Source organism: Lagopus muta, chromosome 13 (assembly GCF_023343835.1).
Source record: "Lagopus muta isolate bLagMut1 chromosome 13, bLagMut1 primary, whole genome shotgun sequence".
Lineage (NCBI taxonomy): Eukaryota > Metazoa > Chordata > Aves > Galliformes > Phasianidae > Lagopus > Lagopus muta.
The window spans coordinates 16,402,156-16,420,037 of NC_064445.1; the positions used below are offsets into that span (position 1 = coordinate 16,402,156).

Sequence of the window (17,882 nt, forward strand, 5' to 3'; positions counted from 1 at the left end):
CTTTGTGCTTGAGTTGTCATAGAGCACTCTACCAATTTAATGACATATTGGCCTTATCACAGGGCAATTAAATGTAAATACCTATAAAGGAAATGTACCACTGCCATCAACAGTGTGCAGAACAAATACACAAGTGTTTGCAGCAGGGCATTGATATGAGCACCATCCTTCTGAAAGGTGTCGTCTTCATCAAATGCTCCAGTGCAGAGCAGTGCTATGGTTTTCATCTCTGCGCAGCATAAAGTGTTTAGCAGTCATCTTTCTCATGCCATAATATGGCAATTGCCCATCCTCTGGAGCTGAGAAAAACGTGGTGTTTCTCACTCTGAAGCAGCTGAAGATACGCTGCTGAGCAGAATGCAGCTGAAGAAGAATTATTGCTGGAGGAGTGTGCCCTGACATCAGTAATACATTGGCGTCTAGAGGAGGCTCTGAAGTAACCAGTGTGTCTGCACTGGAGAACTCCGTGTAGTGCACCAGTACCCAGGTATTTTCCCAAGCCAGCTGAGGTTTACTAATTGGCAGTGGTCTCAAATCCTTTCCGTAGTCTCTTCTAAAGCTAGCACCATTTCTGATCTAAACAAGTGTTTGGAGTAGTGCCCTGACAACATTCTCCTTTGTGGTAGGTCTTAATATCTGTTTCTCTTGTATCTTTCCCTTAGATGTTTTTAGGATCACTTCTTTTGTTGTTGGTAGTGGGTTTTTTTGTTTGTATTCCAAACATTCACCTGCTGCTTCTGGAAATACTAGCCTCTAATTGCACTCATTGGTAATATGCTGACCATACCACTCGTGGCTGCCTGGTGTAGGACAGCTTTATATGCAGCCAAGTTTGCTCTTCTGCTCTTTGAGGCTTCAGAATGCGCTTGCAGGCATTGCTGGACTGGTAATTTTGGAGCACTGCTTCATGAAAATGTTTAATCTTTTGTTTTGCTCGTCTGGTGTAAACCGATTCCCCTTTGTCAGATTTGCTGGGAGAATACCATGTAAGTTGTGTAACTGCTGATGTGAATGACAGCAATGATGGAGAGGTGTTTCTGAAGCCTCTAAAGCCTCGATCAACACAGTTGTGTTCTCTGTGGGCACGATGCTCTTTTGATTGCTGTGTGATCTGTCTTCTCTTACCATCTCTCTCATTGAGCTCCATGAGAGTCTTAAATCCAAAAGCTTTGTGCTCAGCTCTGGAGTCCGAGGGAGTCAATTTATCCTGTTTGTTTTCCATGACTACCTCGTTCACTTACTGTCTGAGAAGCAGCTGTTGAGATCTTCTGCTGATAAACCCTCCATGGGAGCTCCACATCTCGTCTTTAGGTGAGCAGGAATCCATTGGCAGTTTTACACTGTACTGTTTGAAAGATAGCTCAGAGCCAGAGGCAGCCCAAAGCAGTGGAAAAGTAAAGTGCAGGTCTTCCATGGCAGCTGCATTCTTGTATGTCACGATGCATGTTGCTGGCACTGGCCTGAGAGCCATGAGGAGATGGGGGAACAGATCTCAGCATCATTGTGTACTTCTCAGAGTGGCTACTGTGTGGTGTGTGATGCAGCTGTGTGGTGGCACAGTTTCAGCCCTGATAAGGCTTGCTGGCAGAAATCCCTACACGTACAGGGCACACGTTGAGACGGAGCATTGCTGACTAAATCTTCACTGGGAAAAGACAATAACTGTGGAAAGAATGCCTTGCTTATTCAGGAATCTTCCAGCTGTGAACATTCATTATGCCAACTGCTGTAAAGTATTAATTGAACAATGAATTTGGCTCTGATACGCAGTGATGTTATTGCTCTGCATATGCATTTATGTACAACACAAGGGTCTTAGTACAATAGCTTGGCCCAGACCACTCCAGACCAACCCTTCATTGTAAGAGTCAGTGACAAATAAAATGCAGCTCTTGTGCATTGAAAGAAAATATAAATAAAGATGATAAAATATCTTAGTTTATTCAAAATGAAAGACGTCAGTTATGTCCCTTACAGTCTGTGCTGTTCTTTTTGTATTTCTTTTCGCTTCAACAACAGTAGAAAATCTGAGATCAACAGTTTTGTAATTATGTTCTCAGAGCTGCTGTGTTTGGGGGTTTCACATCCTGCAGGTGAGCATCTTCATTTCAGCTTGCTCCATTGATCTCGGAGGAGCTGATTTTAATTTGGAGCAATACAGACATTTTTGCTTTAGGGTTTTTAATCTCTTTGTGTCCTTACAGCACTGAGTAAAGAAAAAGCAGAAATAAACAAAGCAAATTAAAGGCATTCAGAGTGAAAGATTTTAAAATATTGTTTTATCGAAACTATACTGAGTCTGATTTGTGTTATCACTGTTCAGCTGTAGATAGAAGTGTTCTCTACGTAAGGTGCATTTTTCATAAACTGGAACCTAAGTAGGCAGCACCATTGTCAGCTGAAGGCCAGCGTTTCCTTTATAGGCAGCCAGTCTAAGAACTGCAGCTTCACCTTTCACAGGACTCTGGCGCTGAATTATTTACAAAGCAGCTGGTTAGGACTGAATGGGCTGCTCCTGCTCGTGGCTCTCCACAGGCTTCCTCCAGGATTTAAGAAAAAATTTCTCCAAGCTAAGCAACACCTCCAACTTCCGTAAATTTTCATTTTTCTCATGTTGCAGGAAAGAAAAAATCCAGATTTCAGACTTTCAAGAACTTCTTTGCCAAGAAGAAAAGGAAAGAACCTCCACCTCCCAGAGGGGAGAGTAACTTAAAACCTAGCCAGTCCATCAGGGACGTCAGCATCTATGTGCTCGATGCTAACCCACTTCATTCACCGAAGGAGGCTGGGTAAGCTGGCGGGGAAGGAAAATAAATAAATAAAAGCAGACCTCTTGCTGCAATAGGATGAAAGCACAAGTTGGCCCCTTAGGAGCAGCCTCCGTCCAAGTCTGTGCAAAACAAGCCCTAATGCTGATGAAGGAATTCCAGGAATTTCCTCTTTCTTTGCTACTTGCTTCAAAAGCCAACATGGAGGAGAGGGGGAGGGCAGCCAGGGGCAGGGGTGATCCAACCTTGTAGACTGTAAAACTGAATACAGCCCAGACTGTTTTGATTTGTTTTAGTCTTTGAAATCTGTCCTGGAAGGTCTGATAATCATCAGCTTTACAAGAGGAGAATGACTGAATTCTGCAACGCAGGGAATACGTGCCAAGTTGAGTTGCTATTTTTTAGCATAAATTGTGGCCTCTGGTTGGGATAAGGGAAAAGAAAGAGTTATGTGTTCTTGGTATGAAAATGCTGCTTAGTTTAAATTTCTTGCACAGCCATTTAGGTACAGGGAGCAACAGAAGGCCTCTAGTTTTGTGTCAGCCACCGTGAAGTGCTGTGCATATGAGTGAAGTTTGTGCCCACAACAATTCTCTGGTCACATAGTGGAATCAGTTCAGAAAATTGTCCTTTTTTCGCTTAGTTAAGTAGAAAGTATTAACTTGCACTGGTAATAGTGCTTCACCTATGACCATAGACCATCTATGCTACAACATTTACATTGCTTGGCCCTGTTTCTGGAACAGGACGAACCTCTGAACATGGTTATGTCTCTCACCAGGGGTGTCACAGGTCAGTATCTTGCAGCCTGTAACTTGGTTGTTTTCCAGCTTTCCTCTCCTTCCACATGAACTATTCAGGCCTCTCTTTGAGTATCTCAGGCCTTGGATTGTGGAGTTACGGACTGGATGGACCAAGTGTGACAGTACTGATCACCTCCCAGGGTTTGCAGTATGTTGTTGGAGGGGACACTGGATGCATAAAACACTGGCAGAAGCCATGAGTGTGAGACTCATTAAGTCAGCATTGCTGCCAAATGCACTGTATCATTGAAAAAGGAATAACTTATGGATATTACTTTCTTACGGGTTCTTGTGCCTCCTTGTGCTACCATTCTCCACTCTGTTGTAATTATACAACTGCATCATAAAAACTATTTGGGTTTAAGGAAACGATTTATTTCTTTCATTTGTTAGTGTAATATTAACAGAGTAAGTAACTGGCTACACAACCCCTCCTTAGGGTAAAGGGAATTTTAGTGACTCAGCTAACCTGGTCCCAGAGGTTTAGGAATGGCTGAGCTTACCCCATCAGCCCTTAGGAGGGATCTGGCTTGAAGTCAACTGTCTGCTCCAGAAACTGTGTAAGTGAGAACACTTTTCTCTTGCCCTTCTCCAAGTCCAGTTGCTCTTTTCCTCAGCCCTTTTCTCCCTGCTCTCCAGTGATTTAAAACTGTTTCATAAGACCAGAGATCAAGAAGTGAGTAAAATCTCTCCATTTTTTTTCCTTTAGGCTTAGGATTGGTTGGACTATGCAAGAAAAAATAATAATAATAATAAAAAGTATGTTTGTGCTATTTGAAAGCCCTGTCCTGTGCAGACTCTACATGGCATGAGCACACTTTATAGATACCAAGATTGGACAAATCATTTGGAAGACCTGATCTTGAAAGCCAATGGAAGTACAGCTTTGAAGGGTCTGTAGTCAGGTCCTGAGCCTTGCAACTCCTGGCATGCTGAATACAAAAGCCAATCCTAAAACAGTTTTGCTGTTTATTGTTCTTAAGACAGAAGTATTGGTTTTGCTTCTTTTTCCTCCTTCTACTCTTCCCATTCCTCCTCCTTTTTGTTTTCATTTAACATGCAGTCTTCTTTGAATAACATCCAGAGACTGAACCCCAGATGTACCAAATGCCATGGTGCTGCAGGGAATCGATGAGGTTGGTCATCTGTGAAGGAGAAGTGGGCGTAATGTGCCACTACCTCGTAGTTTACTGAGAGGTGTGAGTTTTGAATGGAAATAGAAAAGCTTCCCTGATGGCAGTGTTAAGGCTGGGTTGAAAGCCCCATCATGTCCTTAGGCATAGCAGCTTCAGGGGTGTTGCACATGAATGAGTTGAGCTTTTGCACAGGAAAAGCAGTACTGGAAATAAAGTAGCTAAAACATCTAGGGATTTAACTAACAGTGTCTCTTTTACTTCAGTGCAAATAAAAATACACTGCCTGGAGTTGCACACCAATGTTTGCACATAAAAGACTCATCTGTATGAAATCTACAGTTAATTCTATGTATATTTCATCCGATGCTCTTTTTGCTGCTGCCAGACAAAAATACAGTAATTCTCTTGCAAATGCAAGCAGAGTCAATGAATCATCGAGGTTGGAAAAGGCGTTCAAGATCATCTAGTCCAATTGTTATGATATATATACAGAGAGAAAGAAGTGAATGTCGTCATCACCTGACATACCACCCTGGATTCCCTCTCTAGCCCATAAAGACCAGGTTGTGTGTTCAAGGCTGATGCTGCTCACATCCTAAAATAGACACTTCCATTCTATTAGCATCCTAAAAAGTTCTTCCTCTTCCCTCCGGGGTGTAGAAGGATCTAGCTATGACTACCTCAGTCAGTTAGCTTGCTGTTGAGTGAGATGCATCTCACCCCCTTTTCTTTAAGATCACCATGCAAGGAAAAGTATTGGAGAGCTGTACCTATGGCATTAACTGCTCTTCCTTCCTTCTAGGCCCAAAGGAAACATGGGAAACAAAGCCTTGTCTCATGACAGTGTCTTCATTTTTGAGTCTGTATCAGGAAGTGCAGCAGGTGACACGTCATCTCAGGAATGCATACCTGGAAGAGTGAAAACTTTGCAGGTGAGAACATCTTTTTCTCATTCATGGTGCTACCTTCCATTAGCTGTCTCCCAGGAAACTCTGTTGCTTGTTGCCTCTGCTGCGTGTTGTGTTGACTGAAGCATCCAAGGCAGAACTGCTTTGGATCTGTTCTGCTTGTTGGAAGCTGCGTCTTTGAATAGTTGTGGTGTTTTCAGCCTTGTCCAGGTCCCATACTGTGCAATAGATGTGTGTCCAAGAGTCTGTGAACTGAATCTTTCCTTAATGAGTAAGTCTTCTTCCAATGGAATTCCCATTCTTTACTTCATAGCTGCTGCTTTTGGGTTAAGGCCACTTATCTGTACTGTGTTTTTTGGAGTTGTTGGGTTTTTGTTGCCTTTTTTTTTTTCAATTCTGGCTGCGTTTTTTTTCCACACGTTAGCACCAGGGTCTGTGCAAGTGTGTGGGATGATGGATCTGTCAGGTCATTATTAACGACAGCTTTATTTATATCATTATTCTTCTGTTCTCTGCCAGCAGAGGATACTGTTTTCTGCTAGGTCATTTCCTTCTTCCAAAGCACATACCGATCCTTCCTTGACGGCTCTCTTATCAGCTGTTGGCTACGTTAACTGCGTTCAAATAGTTACCCAGCTCAGAGCACTGAGATAAAAGTTTAAGGTTTTTCCAGAGACCAAAACAAACTGTTGATAAGGCAGCCAAAGGCCATTGAAATTCTTCCTTGGCCCAATGTGAGCTTCATGTTGCAAAGCACCATTGCATCACATGTTAAGAAACAGAAGATGCACAGAGAGACTTGTTCCTCCATGAGACTGCAAAGTAAGCCAACCTTCAATTCAGGGTCTTTTTTGCACAACAATAGGAGCAGCAGGGGAGGTCGTGTTTGTGTATGATAGAACTTCACTGAGGAAAAAAACCTCTTTTCATGCTATTTCCAACTCCCTGTGCCCTCTCCTCATCTGTGTGTCATCCTGCATGGTAACTTAATACTGCCAGCACTGCCTTCTTAGCCATGAAAGACATGACAGCTTGGTTTTGTGTTTGACTGTTGTCAGATTAAAAGCCAAGCGCTAACAAAAGCAGATATTTTCTTAGGAGCATAGATTAACCTCTACTAGTAGAAGAAAAACTGCAAATTCAGATTTTCTCACCTACCACTTTACTGTCTGCATGCAGTAAATTTAGTAAGTCAGAGATGGGAAGTTGTGAAGAGAGAGGAGAATAAAATTGGCTGTGTTCTTCCCATTAAATGCATATATGTTGTATGTCATATTTTTTTGCCCTTATAATGCAGTCTTTGTGCAGTTTGTTGTCAGTCTTGATTGTGCAGACTGTATTGGTGGTACTTATTTGACTGATCAGGGTAAGAGGAAGGAAAGCCATTTAAATTGGGGGCCTGGAGGTTGAGGATGCCATTGTGCTACCATATGTAACTGCTTTAGCTATTGGATGAGCAACAAATGAATCCCACTGAATGACAGCTGCTTAAATCTGTTTTAAAGGGTACAAGTGAATGCATAGCTTTGAGAACAGCATAAAATTTAGACGTAGAATGTCCAAAGTTAGTTCAATAAGCAAAGAACCAGAAAAAAAGAGGTCTGCGTGTTTATCCTGGGGAAATGAGGTCTTTTTAGTTGAAGCACAAAAATGCTGCTCCAGACCTTGTCTATACTCCAGATTTGACACAGTCAAAATACTTAAGCCAAGAGTTCAGGTAATGGTGTTTCCTGAGTTTGGAGCTTTTTTAGTTGGAGGGAACATCTGGCTCCTTGTGAGGTTACAGGCTTTGTTTTCTTGCTGAGGGTCAGGGCCTGCTGGAGCACTTTTTTGTGCAGGCTTGGAAAAGAATCTCCATGCTCCTTTACAAACAAAGCTGTTCCTGACCATTGTTATCATTCTTGCTGTAGACAGAACCGGGACGTGATGCTGGGGCAAACAAACAAGCAGCTCCTTAGGGTGAACCAGAAATTGAATAAAGTTCTCTTTCTGTAAGAAGTGGGTCTTAGTGATTTGTGCAGCAGAGGATGGTGACAGGCTGGTGGGATTTGGAAGGGCTTTGGGAAGAAGAGTTGTCCTCATAAGCCTGGGTTGGGGACTGCTGGCTCACAGTACTTTGTGGGATTGTTTGGGTGTCCTGGCATGTGTAATCATGTAGAGAATTTTTAAGCCTAAGATAAAAGCTTAAATCTAAACTTAGTTATGCTGCTATGAATTTTCTTGCCTGGTAAAATTTGTCTTGGATAACTTACTGAGTAAAACTGATTTTTACGTTAGTTTTGCATGGAAGTCTGTTCTAACTATGGGTCCTTGATGGATACAATTAAATAAAATTTAATTAATGTTTCTTTATTTTTTCTTTTTTCTGTGTGTAGCTTGTTCCTTCAAATACTTTTGTTAAACAAAAGACTCCTCATGTCTAATAGAAGCAACTGGGGTAAAAGTTTCCAAATTATAGACAATGCCAGTGAAAGTCTAAATTGCTCTTTAACCACAGCTTCAGCTGCAGCAAAACATCAGGCTTGGATCTCCTCCACTTGTTATCACTGGAAAGAAAACGGAAGATGCCGGCACAGTTTCGGAGGACGATGGGTTGCCCAGAAGCCCTCCTGACATTTCAACCCTTCATGAAGTTCTGACCGATTCACCAAGCAAGGTACAGTTGTTACATCACTTCAGTGACCTGCACAGAAAAAATAATATCTGTTTGAGGAAGGGAAAGGCCTTTTTGTTCACTTGTGATAAAACCTCTGTACACACAAATATGTGTTTTGATGCCATTTTCTATTCTGTTTATGCAATCCTATGGTATTTAGACACGATAGTTGTGTAAAACACCACTGGAGTCATCCATTTCAGGCACACATTTGTGAATGAGGAACAAGCATAATTCTTTGGTTCATTAAAGTCTGATTGCATTAATGAACTGCCTGGTGGTTTAAAGCTCTTTCTACTGCCAGGCATGTTGTGATGGGCTGACAACAGCAGGACTAGGGGAAATGGATCCAAGTTGAAGGAGGGAAGATTTAGGTTGGATGTTAGGGGGAAGTTCTTTACAAGGAGAGTGGTTAGGCCCTGGAACGGGCTGCCCAGGGAGGTTGTGGATGCCCCGTCCTTGGACGTGTTTAAGGGCAGGTTGGACGGGGTCCTGGGCAACCTGATCTGAATGTGTATGTTTGGTGGCCCTGCTAGGCAGGGGGGTTTGAACTACATGATCCTTGGGGTCCCTTCCAACCCGGGTGATTCTGTGATTCTGTGATGGTACCCATCAGTCAGAACTAGAATGAGTTATCTATGAGTTTGGTGGACTCATCACTGTGAGGGCCGCAAGTACAGTTTTCTGGGCTTTATGTAGACTTCTTCTGGGGCAATTGCAACCTATATCATAAAGGAAGGAGGAGAGTAAGTCAGTTGATAGGACATTTCTGAATGCCTTTGGGAAAGGCAGTGTCTCCTGGCAGGTCCACAGGGCAGAAAGCATAGAAAGTGAAGTATTCACGGGTGAGTGTTGTGTTAGTGTGACTGTACCACTCCCAGCCTGAGAACAAGCTGAGGTACACACACTGCACAGACTTCCCATGTCTCTGAGCACCAAAGAGCTGGGCAGATTGGCAGTTTGCTGCGTATATGAAAGAGGAAGATATTTATGGTGCTTTAAAGCTAATAGGGGAAACAAAAGTAATGGGACTAAAGAAGAATCTTAAACAGTTACTGGTTTTAGAATGAAATAGTTCAGAATCAGGGCAATATTAACTGAATTGATAGGGAAGCTAGAATCTCATGAGTATGATGAGAATAGGTGTTGATAGGCTCTAAAGAGACTTGGAGTTATCTTTCTTATGAATAGCCTTTCTATAGCAGATGCATGATTTTGGATTTGAGTGAGTATGCAAGCATTTGTCAATTCAAAGTTCTTAAAACAACAAGCCAAAAACTAAAATAACTTTAAAAAATGTGTTGGTTCAATTCCTCATTAAAGTGCATGTTGTCCTGTTGCAAATACACCCAGCAGAGCACTTTGGTTCTTTGAGGTCAACCTTTAAGGCATATCTAGTAGCAGGATAAAGTTCCCCTACCTCATGTCTGGTCTCCAGTGAACAAATGAGAGGTGTTCTGTGAGGCAGGGAGTTTGCAGTCACCCTTCCTATAACTTTCCTCTTGTATTTTTTCATAATCTTAATGCTGCACATCCAGTCCCAGGTGATTCGTTGTGATCCTTCCCTTCACTTACCCTCTTCCTTATTTTATCCCACAGTCCTCCAACCCTGTTCAACGTCATAGCTCTTTGAGTTTAGGCGGGACAGACAGTGAAGATGAACAGGTAAATAGCTACTCTTCCTGCTAATAAACCAGCATGTGTGATGTCTGTATGGAGCCATTACAGTACTCACTTGTGTCCTGGGTTAGAGTATGTTGTACAAACTGCTCATGAACAGTCCAGAGTGGTGGCAACGGTATTGAAATCGTATCTCTCACAGAGTTTTCAATAAGAACCGAATAAACAAAGGCAGAAATCTACTGGTAAGAAGTTTGTGTGAACAGTGTTGTCAGCTCTGTAACACAGTAGAAGTCTTTAAAGTTACACAGCAGAAAAACAGACAAGATAGGAGGACTAGAAGCACTTCATCTCCTCTTCCATGACCCAGTGCCCAAATACCCAGCAGCACTTACAGCTTAATAACACCTGTCGACCAGTGGCTTGCAAGCAATGGCCTGCTTCTCATCACTGGCAGTAAGTGCAGGATCTGTCCTTTTTACACCACATTCCTCAGGAAAAGCTCCGCACTGATTTGGCATTTCCTCTGAATGACAAGTGACTATCACAAGCAGCAAGTTCTGCTGTCAGGACAACACATTCTGTTACTTGACCAGCCTGGCAAAATGTATAGAGGTTTTTGCAGAGTGCTTTGTTGGTTTTCTCCTTGACTGTCCCTGCTGGTTGGAGCTGAGTGGAGTTCCTGCCCACCCCACACTCTCAAACACTTCGTGCCAGCCCATGGCTGAGGAAACTCGCTTTCATTCTCTCCTCCAGCCTTTGAAAAAGGAGAGAGAAACCAGCTCAGCTTCCCTGTCTACGGTTGAGACCAGGTGCTTTCCTGCATGGTCATCCCTTTCCTTTAGGAATGGAAAGATAAAGTACTGATTCCCACTTCTGACTGACTTCTGCTCAGACACCTCTAGAGCCCAAACTGATCAAAGTAACTTAGATTGCCATTACTTTCTAATAGATTACCTATTTTGTTGTTACTTCCATATATCTTTTCATTAATGCAGTTCCTGTTTTACACTTTTACTAAAATACTTCGATTTGTAAGCTTCCATACTGTTTATTCCTTACAATGTAAAAATCCCTTCTCTTTCTGACACCACAGTTTCACAGCTTTTTCGGCTTTTCATCCTCATTCCCTATGAGAAAGAAAGGTGGGAACAGAACAAAACTTTTTTCCCCTCTTCCATATTTTACAGAATTCCCCAGCTGAAAGCTTCTTTCTTTTTCTCACCAGTTCCCTAGGAATCTGGCTAATTTCTACAGTGCAGCATCTGTTTCTTTACCTGGTATTTTTTTGGTGAGCAGTTTGGCTAAGCAGAAATCTTCCTAATATGTTTATTAAAACTAAAAGCCGTAATTCCAAAGCAATCATCAGGTGTTTTTTTCAGTAGCATTTGTAGGTCTTTGTGTAATGCCAGGATTTGAACTAGTAGAACAAGTTGCTACAGGGAGTGACCTCATCCCAAAGATGAAAGAAATGCTGAAGAGCACCGAGAACTCAGCAACATTTGTTCCATTTAATAACATGTTTGTATTTATTAAAGAGAATTCAATCCTAAGCAGTGTGAATCGACACACAGTGTGGTGGTTTACATTTTACTTGCTTTTGACGCAGAGGATGGCTACTGAACATCTCTGAACCCCCTCTGTTATGTTCCTGGGCTTTCCAAGACCTTCATGCTGTGTGAAAAACCCTGATACATCGCTGGTGTCAGTTCTTGGAGACTTCTGCATTTATAGATGCCAACTTCCTGGTTACCTGGGGATAAATCTGAGACTGTCAAAGCCAGCATCAGGTGACTTTGCAGAGACACTGACCAGCACTGACACTGCTTTGCCAGAGAGTCTGTATGGAAATCTAACTTCAGCCCAGGGCAAATAAAATCAAAGTAGGGCCTCCACTACTGTGGCTAGGAACAATTTTTTTGGCACAAACGCTCTGTAGGAAATGTGCCTCACAGCACTCTCTGCAGGATTCCATCACTGCATGAGAACCAGCACCAAATCTACCTTATGCTCCAATATTGGTGTGCAAAGCCTGTCTCTGCTCCGCTGTTGGTGAGAGAAGATACCAATCATCAGTCAGTGCTCACAGGAAAAAAATATCCTGAATATCCTCAGTGGAATAGGCTGTATACATTTGCCATTTATAAAAGCTGCTGCTCAAATGCTAGTTTCAGGTGGTTTGTATATTAAATAAGCAGAATTGTGATTCCATAATTGAAAGGCAGAAGAACTTGAATGTGATCCTTTTGAGCTTAGCATAACATTAATCTTACAGAATTATAGTAATAACAATTTACTGGATGTATTCTTTGTCTTTTCACAATGTATAAAACTTTTGTGAGCAGAATCTCAGACATTCTGTTGTAATTTGTTTCAGTCCGACAATGGCATAGGGAATAAGGAAATGAGCTTCAGTTGCTTTAAACACAAAACAGCATACTTAGTTTTTGTAGCTCAGTTGGTAAGATGCTCTCATTATCTTTAGAACCTTATCAGCATACATATGCTTTACATTCCATGCAGTATATCAGGCTTAAACCAAGCCAAATGCCAAGCCCATGGCTGTTTCACCTGCTTCTGTGTCCAGAGCCAAAGTAGTGAGTGTGTTAGACTGAATCAAACTTCTTGGGCATGTGTGCCATTTTGCAGGTCTGCATTTCAAATCAGTAACAGTACCAGTCCCACTGCATGTTTAGGGGTTTCTCTACAAGCATTCCTGTAAATGCTGTATTTTGATCATTTAATCTAAGGTTGCTGCTATTCAGTTCCCCAGAGCAGCACTGGTGCGGGGACGAGATCCACACCACTGTCTGGGAGATGGGTCTGGGAGATGTGTTGGAGAGAAGCATTGGTTTTTATCCTGGGAGGGTGATGTTAAGAGCTGAGTGGTTGTGGTAACTTCCTTAGAAGTAGAAGGAATGAGGAGAAAACACCCATGCTACTGTGGCTTTTTAATAATACATTCCTGCATTGTGTCTCATTATCTGGAAGAAAAGGCAGCTATAAAAACTGCACCAGTGTCTCCTGCTGGTGCATATATATATTGCAAATGGCTTCTCAGACAGTAAGTGGGAAGGGGCAGCTGAGGCACTTGCAGTGGGCATTTCTCACTTCTGTGTAATATACAGCTGCGAACATGCAGAGCTGAGGAATCTCTGTGCAGAAACAACATTAGACATGCATAGACATTAGACATGCATTAGACATTAAAGTAAGGATTTATGTCCGTTTCAGGCTTCTGAAACAGAGTAAGCTAGCAAAGGAATGATGTTTCAGAGCTGTGGGAGTGTGGGCAAAACATACAGTGACATGTCTGTGTTTTACAGATACCTTCTGGAGATTCCTCCAGGCCCATCAGTCCTTCAGCCTCTGCTGCTCCAGGGGCTGCAGGCTCACGGGGCAGCAGCTCCCTTCCCATTGACTTCACCATCCCTGCCAGCCCCCTGGGCTGCCTGGACACCTCTGCTGCTCGGCACCGCATTGCCATCAACCCCCGGAGACAGAAGGGCTTCACCAGCAAGAGCCAGCAAAGCCAGGTGAGTCTCCTCTGGAAAAGAATTCCTGTGCAGAAAGAACATGCTCACCTTCCTTTATACTTTTTCCCTTCTGGAAATAGGTGACAAACCACATGATTTTTTACCAACCCATTACTTCAGTGAAATAGGTGCTGAATAAAAATGCAACTTAATTTTTTTTCATTATTCACTCAAAAAAATTTCATGTTATAATTCATCTGTAAAAACATCCATATTGTTTGAAAAGCTTGTTTTCAGTTTTAAAGAAGCCCAGGCCTATTTCTACAAACAATTTCAGATTATCTTTGGTGTAATTTTTTTTATGCCAAAGGAAGGGTCTTAGGAAGGGTTGTGCCTTTGCTTGTGAGAATCTGTTGCTGAGGTGGATGAAAACAAAAAAATACAGAAAGTCTTGAGCTGTCTCTGTGGCCTGAGAAAGTATACTTGAGTGATAATGGGATGAGAGACCTCCTGGAAAAGAGAAATTAGGATGAGAGGCTTGTCTTCCTGCCGTCTAGGAAATGTGAAGGTGACGTTTGCCACAAGGAAAGGCAGCAGTGAAGCTGGAGGATGAAGGAAAAAGGAACAACCCTTCTGTACTGCATGTTGCCCCCTCCATCATAGACCCATGCATGGCAATCTGTCCTGGAGTTAGAAGTGCCCCACTCTGAGGAAGGGAGGGAGAGCTGGAAATTCTGGAAGACTGGAATATAGAATGAGGTTTGCTTGGAAACTTGGGCCCTGTAGCATCTTTGCTGGATGTTTTTGTGCTGCAGCTGGTGCAGCTGTAGTGCTGAAGGAGAAAAGCTAATTGGAATGGTGGTCAGAGGTACCAGAAGTGGTGGTGATGTCTCTGCCTTGCTCTGTTCTGTCATCAGGTTGCTTGGGTGACCTCTTCAAAACATGTTCATTCTCTCAGAGTACATGAATCTCAGAGTTTTCCAGAGACCTTTGATAGTTTACAACATGAATGATTTTGAGCTTCTTAACTGGGATAGCACGTTACCCACAGTGTTGGTAAATTACAGAAGACAGGTTTTGTTTCTAAATGTTTTGTGTATTCAAAAACATCCATGTGTATGTATAAAATACAATTTTTGTGCATTATTCCTTAATTAAAACATCTTTCTGCACTTCATTAGGTGGAACACATAGAAAAAGAAGCATGCCTTTGTGAAACTCCGGAAAAGAAGGGAAATCCAACAGAATTACTTGAAAGTGACCAGCATAAAAGCGATTGGGAAGGTAATGCAAACTTGTGACTTTCCAAAACAGTGGATTGAACTCTTCTATAATAAGCCTACATGACCTATTTTGGCTGAGAGTTCTTTCAAACCAGGCACCTTCTCAGTTTTATGCTTTAAAACCAGTCCTGGATGCTGACGTGTGATGGTGACGACATCATATTCTTCAGTCAAACTGTGGTGCTCTTTGAGGACAGTGTGAAAAATAAGTGAGGTGAATGTAGCAGGTTCAGAAGTTCTACACAGCTGGCTAGTTCACATTGGCTGGGGATGAGTTTCCTGAAACTCAGAAGAAAACAACCTCAGCATTGCTCCAACCCAAGCCATTCTGTGATCCTATGATTCTGTGATTCTGTAATTGTATGTTACATGTGTAAGGTGGTGTTAATTGGCTTGTTTACTAGACCTTCCTCTCCTGCCTCCCTCTTATCATTTGAATAACAGCTAATTACATGTGGTAAAACAGCTGTAATCTAACTTGCAAAAACAACTGAAATTTCTGCAGAATAATGCATACTTTTTTACTTAGCACTATATTAAAAGTGCACTGACTGATGGTAATGCTACAGTGTAGTGGGAATGTTGGCATCTTGTTTTCAGGGCAGACTCATGGCCTGACCCTGTGCTAAGTGTTGCTAGCTCAAGAAATTAGTGTCTGTCATTTGCATGAGAAGCACTGAGGATTCCTGCTGTTTCACAGGAGCGAGCACCAAATGGAGCACACAGATATCGCCTGCTTGCCAGCTGGGCATCTCTACTGCATTAATTTGAGTCTGCTGTACACAAATTGTGTTTTAGTCTTGCACATGGGGAGGAGTAATCGCACACATCAGTACAGGTTAGGGGCTGGAGAAGAGTCTGAGTCTGCACTTGAAGGTGTCAGCTGTGATGAGTCTTGCTGGTGTATTTCTATCCCAGATTTCCCAGATATCAGTGCAGGTTGGTGGGTCTCAGGTGCTCAGGGAGGATTGAATTTAATGTACACTCTGTAGTTGATAAAGGGTAACATCAACCCCAGGTGAGCTGCTTATCTCACTCGGGGTACATGCATTGCCTGTCCCTGCAGCCATCCCTTGAGCTGCTTCACAGAGACACATCAGAGTTACTCCATGTGCAGACATCTCTCTGCCATGCAGGCGCTCAGCAGCCCTGCTGCAGCTCCAGGAGGCTGTGCTACCTGATGCTGAGATCCTCTGTTCAAACACAAAAAAATCTTCCAAGTCAATCTAGACAACTGTTTTAGGTATATGCATGAGGAAATATCTAGGGAAATCCAGATATCCAGAAATCTGTTTGTTAGCTTTACAAACAGGGATGCACATGGGAAAGAACTAAACAGCCAGTGATAAGGTACACCTTAAGCAGACAACACTCATTTAGCTTTATTGTAAAATATGCTTTAACAGCCATTTTTCTGGTATGAATTACTAACATAGATGGTGCCTGAACCTTGAAATGCACGCTCTTCTCTTGTTTAATATAGGCTTATCAGCCCATGTGGAGCATGGTGAAAAGGGAGGCGGTTCTAAGGAGACACCAAGTGTAAAATGTCCTGCTGATGCTGACCCTGACTCCTACAGTTCCACACTTATGGCAGAAGACTCTTGTACTCTGCTGCAAGAAGATGCATGCCTTCCAGATGTGGACCATCACTGTAATGCAGCCACATCTCTTCTGAGACCTGAGTCTCCTCCAGTGAGCCTGGGGGAACAGCACAGTGCTGCAGTGCCGCAGTGTTCAGGTGAGACTTCTGGGGAACTGAATTTACATCAGCAAAATACCAATATGGAAGCATCTGCACTTCCAAAATCTCAACAAATTGAAGCAGGAGCTGTTGTGCTTCCAGGTGTACTAGCAGCTAACTTGTTTAGCAGTGGCACTGAAATGGAGAGTATAACTGCATTGGCATATGTTGCACAAAACTCCCCAGCAAAATCTGTGGACCAAAATGTCAAAGACCAGGAAAAGGTGGGTACACTATTGATTGGCAAAGTAGAAGCTTCTCTGGGTATTAATGAGAGCTGCTCCAACCAGTCTGTCTTAAATACCGCTCTGAGCACTTCACAGGTTGCTGTAGCTGATTCAGAGTGTTCTGACGTCAAGACAGTGGATGTTTTGAAGTCTGACAACAGCTCAGTAACAAGAAATGACAGTGAAACTTGTGAAAAAACAGAATTTCAGCCATCCAAAGGCAGTGCAGGAAAAAAAACAGACACTGCCGCGTCTGTGTTAGAAGCAGGTTGCATGCTACCTCCCAGCAAATTGGAACTATGCCTTAAAGCAGCAAAACCTTGTCCTGTTTCAAAGGATAACCATGTCAGTCAGCAAACCTGCACATCACATGCTTCTGAAAAGCTTTCCATTGAAAGTCTGGCCTCTTCAAGTTTGGCTGGACTGACATGTAATGTCTCTTCTAATGATGACTGTAAGTACCAAGTAAGCAGTGCAGCTTCTCACAGGAAACCAGAGAAAGACAGTCAGTCCTCAGAAGAAAATATACAAAGTCTGCTAAGGACTGCTGCTGCAAAGCCAGTTAGGTTTACCATTGCACCTGCATGGCAAAGATCTCTCTCGGGGGGGTCAAATTCAAAGGAAGATTCCTATATGAGAAGTTCCCCAACCTCTCCTGTAAGACCAGAGTTATTTGAAGGAATAACAAAACAACATGCAGTCATCCAGGACTCCATGAAAAATAACTCCAACAGGTTTGATCGAGATTGTAGGGATGGTGATTTGCATTTGAATTCTTCTCTGGAGTGGGCTGACCATGAAGCAAAAAGTGTTGAAAATCCTTTTGGGGTCAAATTAAGGAGGACATCTTCTTTACTGAAGTACCAGAGTGAAAGCCGTGCTGAGTCTCCAAAGCTGCTCCCCTCAGCTGCTCCCACTGCTTCTGCTGCAGTCAAGGAGGATCAGAAGCCAGCGAGCATTGGGAAGCCATCTCCAAGCCTTCCTGTCAGCACAACATCATTTTTAAAACAAGCTGATTTGGAAGACAAAAGTCCTGCCAAGACAAGATCAGAAGAAGGGACAAAGAAGCAAAATGGTACTAAACCTTCAGGTATTTATGCTGTACTTTTACTCAAACATTGTAGGAAGTGGTGACCTTTGAAAAAATGGCAAACAAAAGATAAAATCCTCTCGAAGAGGACCAAACTCAGCCTTGAGCTGAGTTTGATGATGGTTATTACCATCATTTCATAGCTTGATGATTGAGCCAGTCAAGAGAATT

The 17,882-nt window shown here is 42.6% G+C and overlaps 1 protein-coding gene across 5 annotated transcripts in view; it reads left to right on the top strand.

The window, feature by feature from the left end:
* The window catches only part of KIAA1210 (KIAA1210 ortholog), a 55,442-nt gene that overhangs the window by 28,220 nt on the left and 9,340 nt on the right, over window positions 1–17,882 (top strand). For 3 of the 5 annotated variants that reach the window (XM_048959781.1, XM_048959779.1, XM_048959782.1), the window contains exons 3-9: window positions 2,621–2,789; window positions 5,510–5,639; window positions 8,113–8,271; window positions 9,871–9,936; window positions 13,218–13,427; window positions 14,549–14,651; window positions 16,134–17,711. In XM_048959781.1, coding sequence (XP_048815738.1) covers window positions 2,621–2,789; window positions 5,510–5,639; window positions 8,113–8,271; window positions 9,871–9,936; window positions 13,218–13,427; window positions 14,549–14,651; window positions 16,134–17,711 — 2,415 coding nt within the window. The remainder of the gene's footprint in view (window positions 1–2,620; window positions 2,790–5,509; window positions 5,640–8,112; window positions 8,272–9,870; window positions 9,937–13,217; window positions 13,428–14,548; window positions 14,652–16,133; window positions 17,712–17,882) is intronic. The other 2 variants (XM_048959783.1, XM_048959780.1) reach the window with 2 other exon arrangements.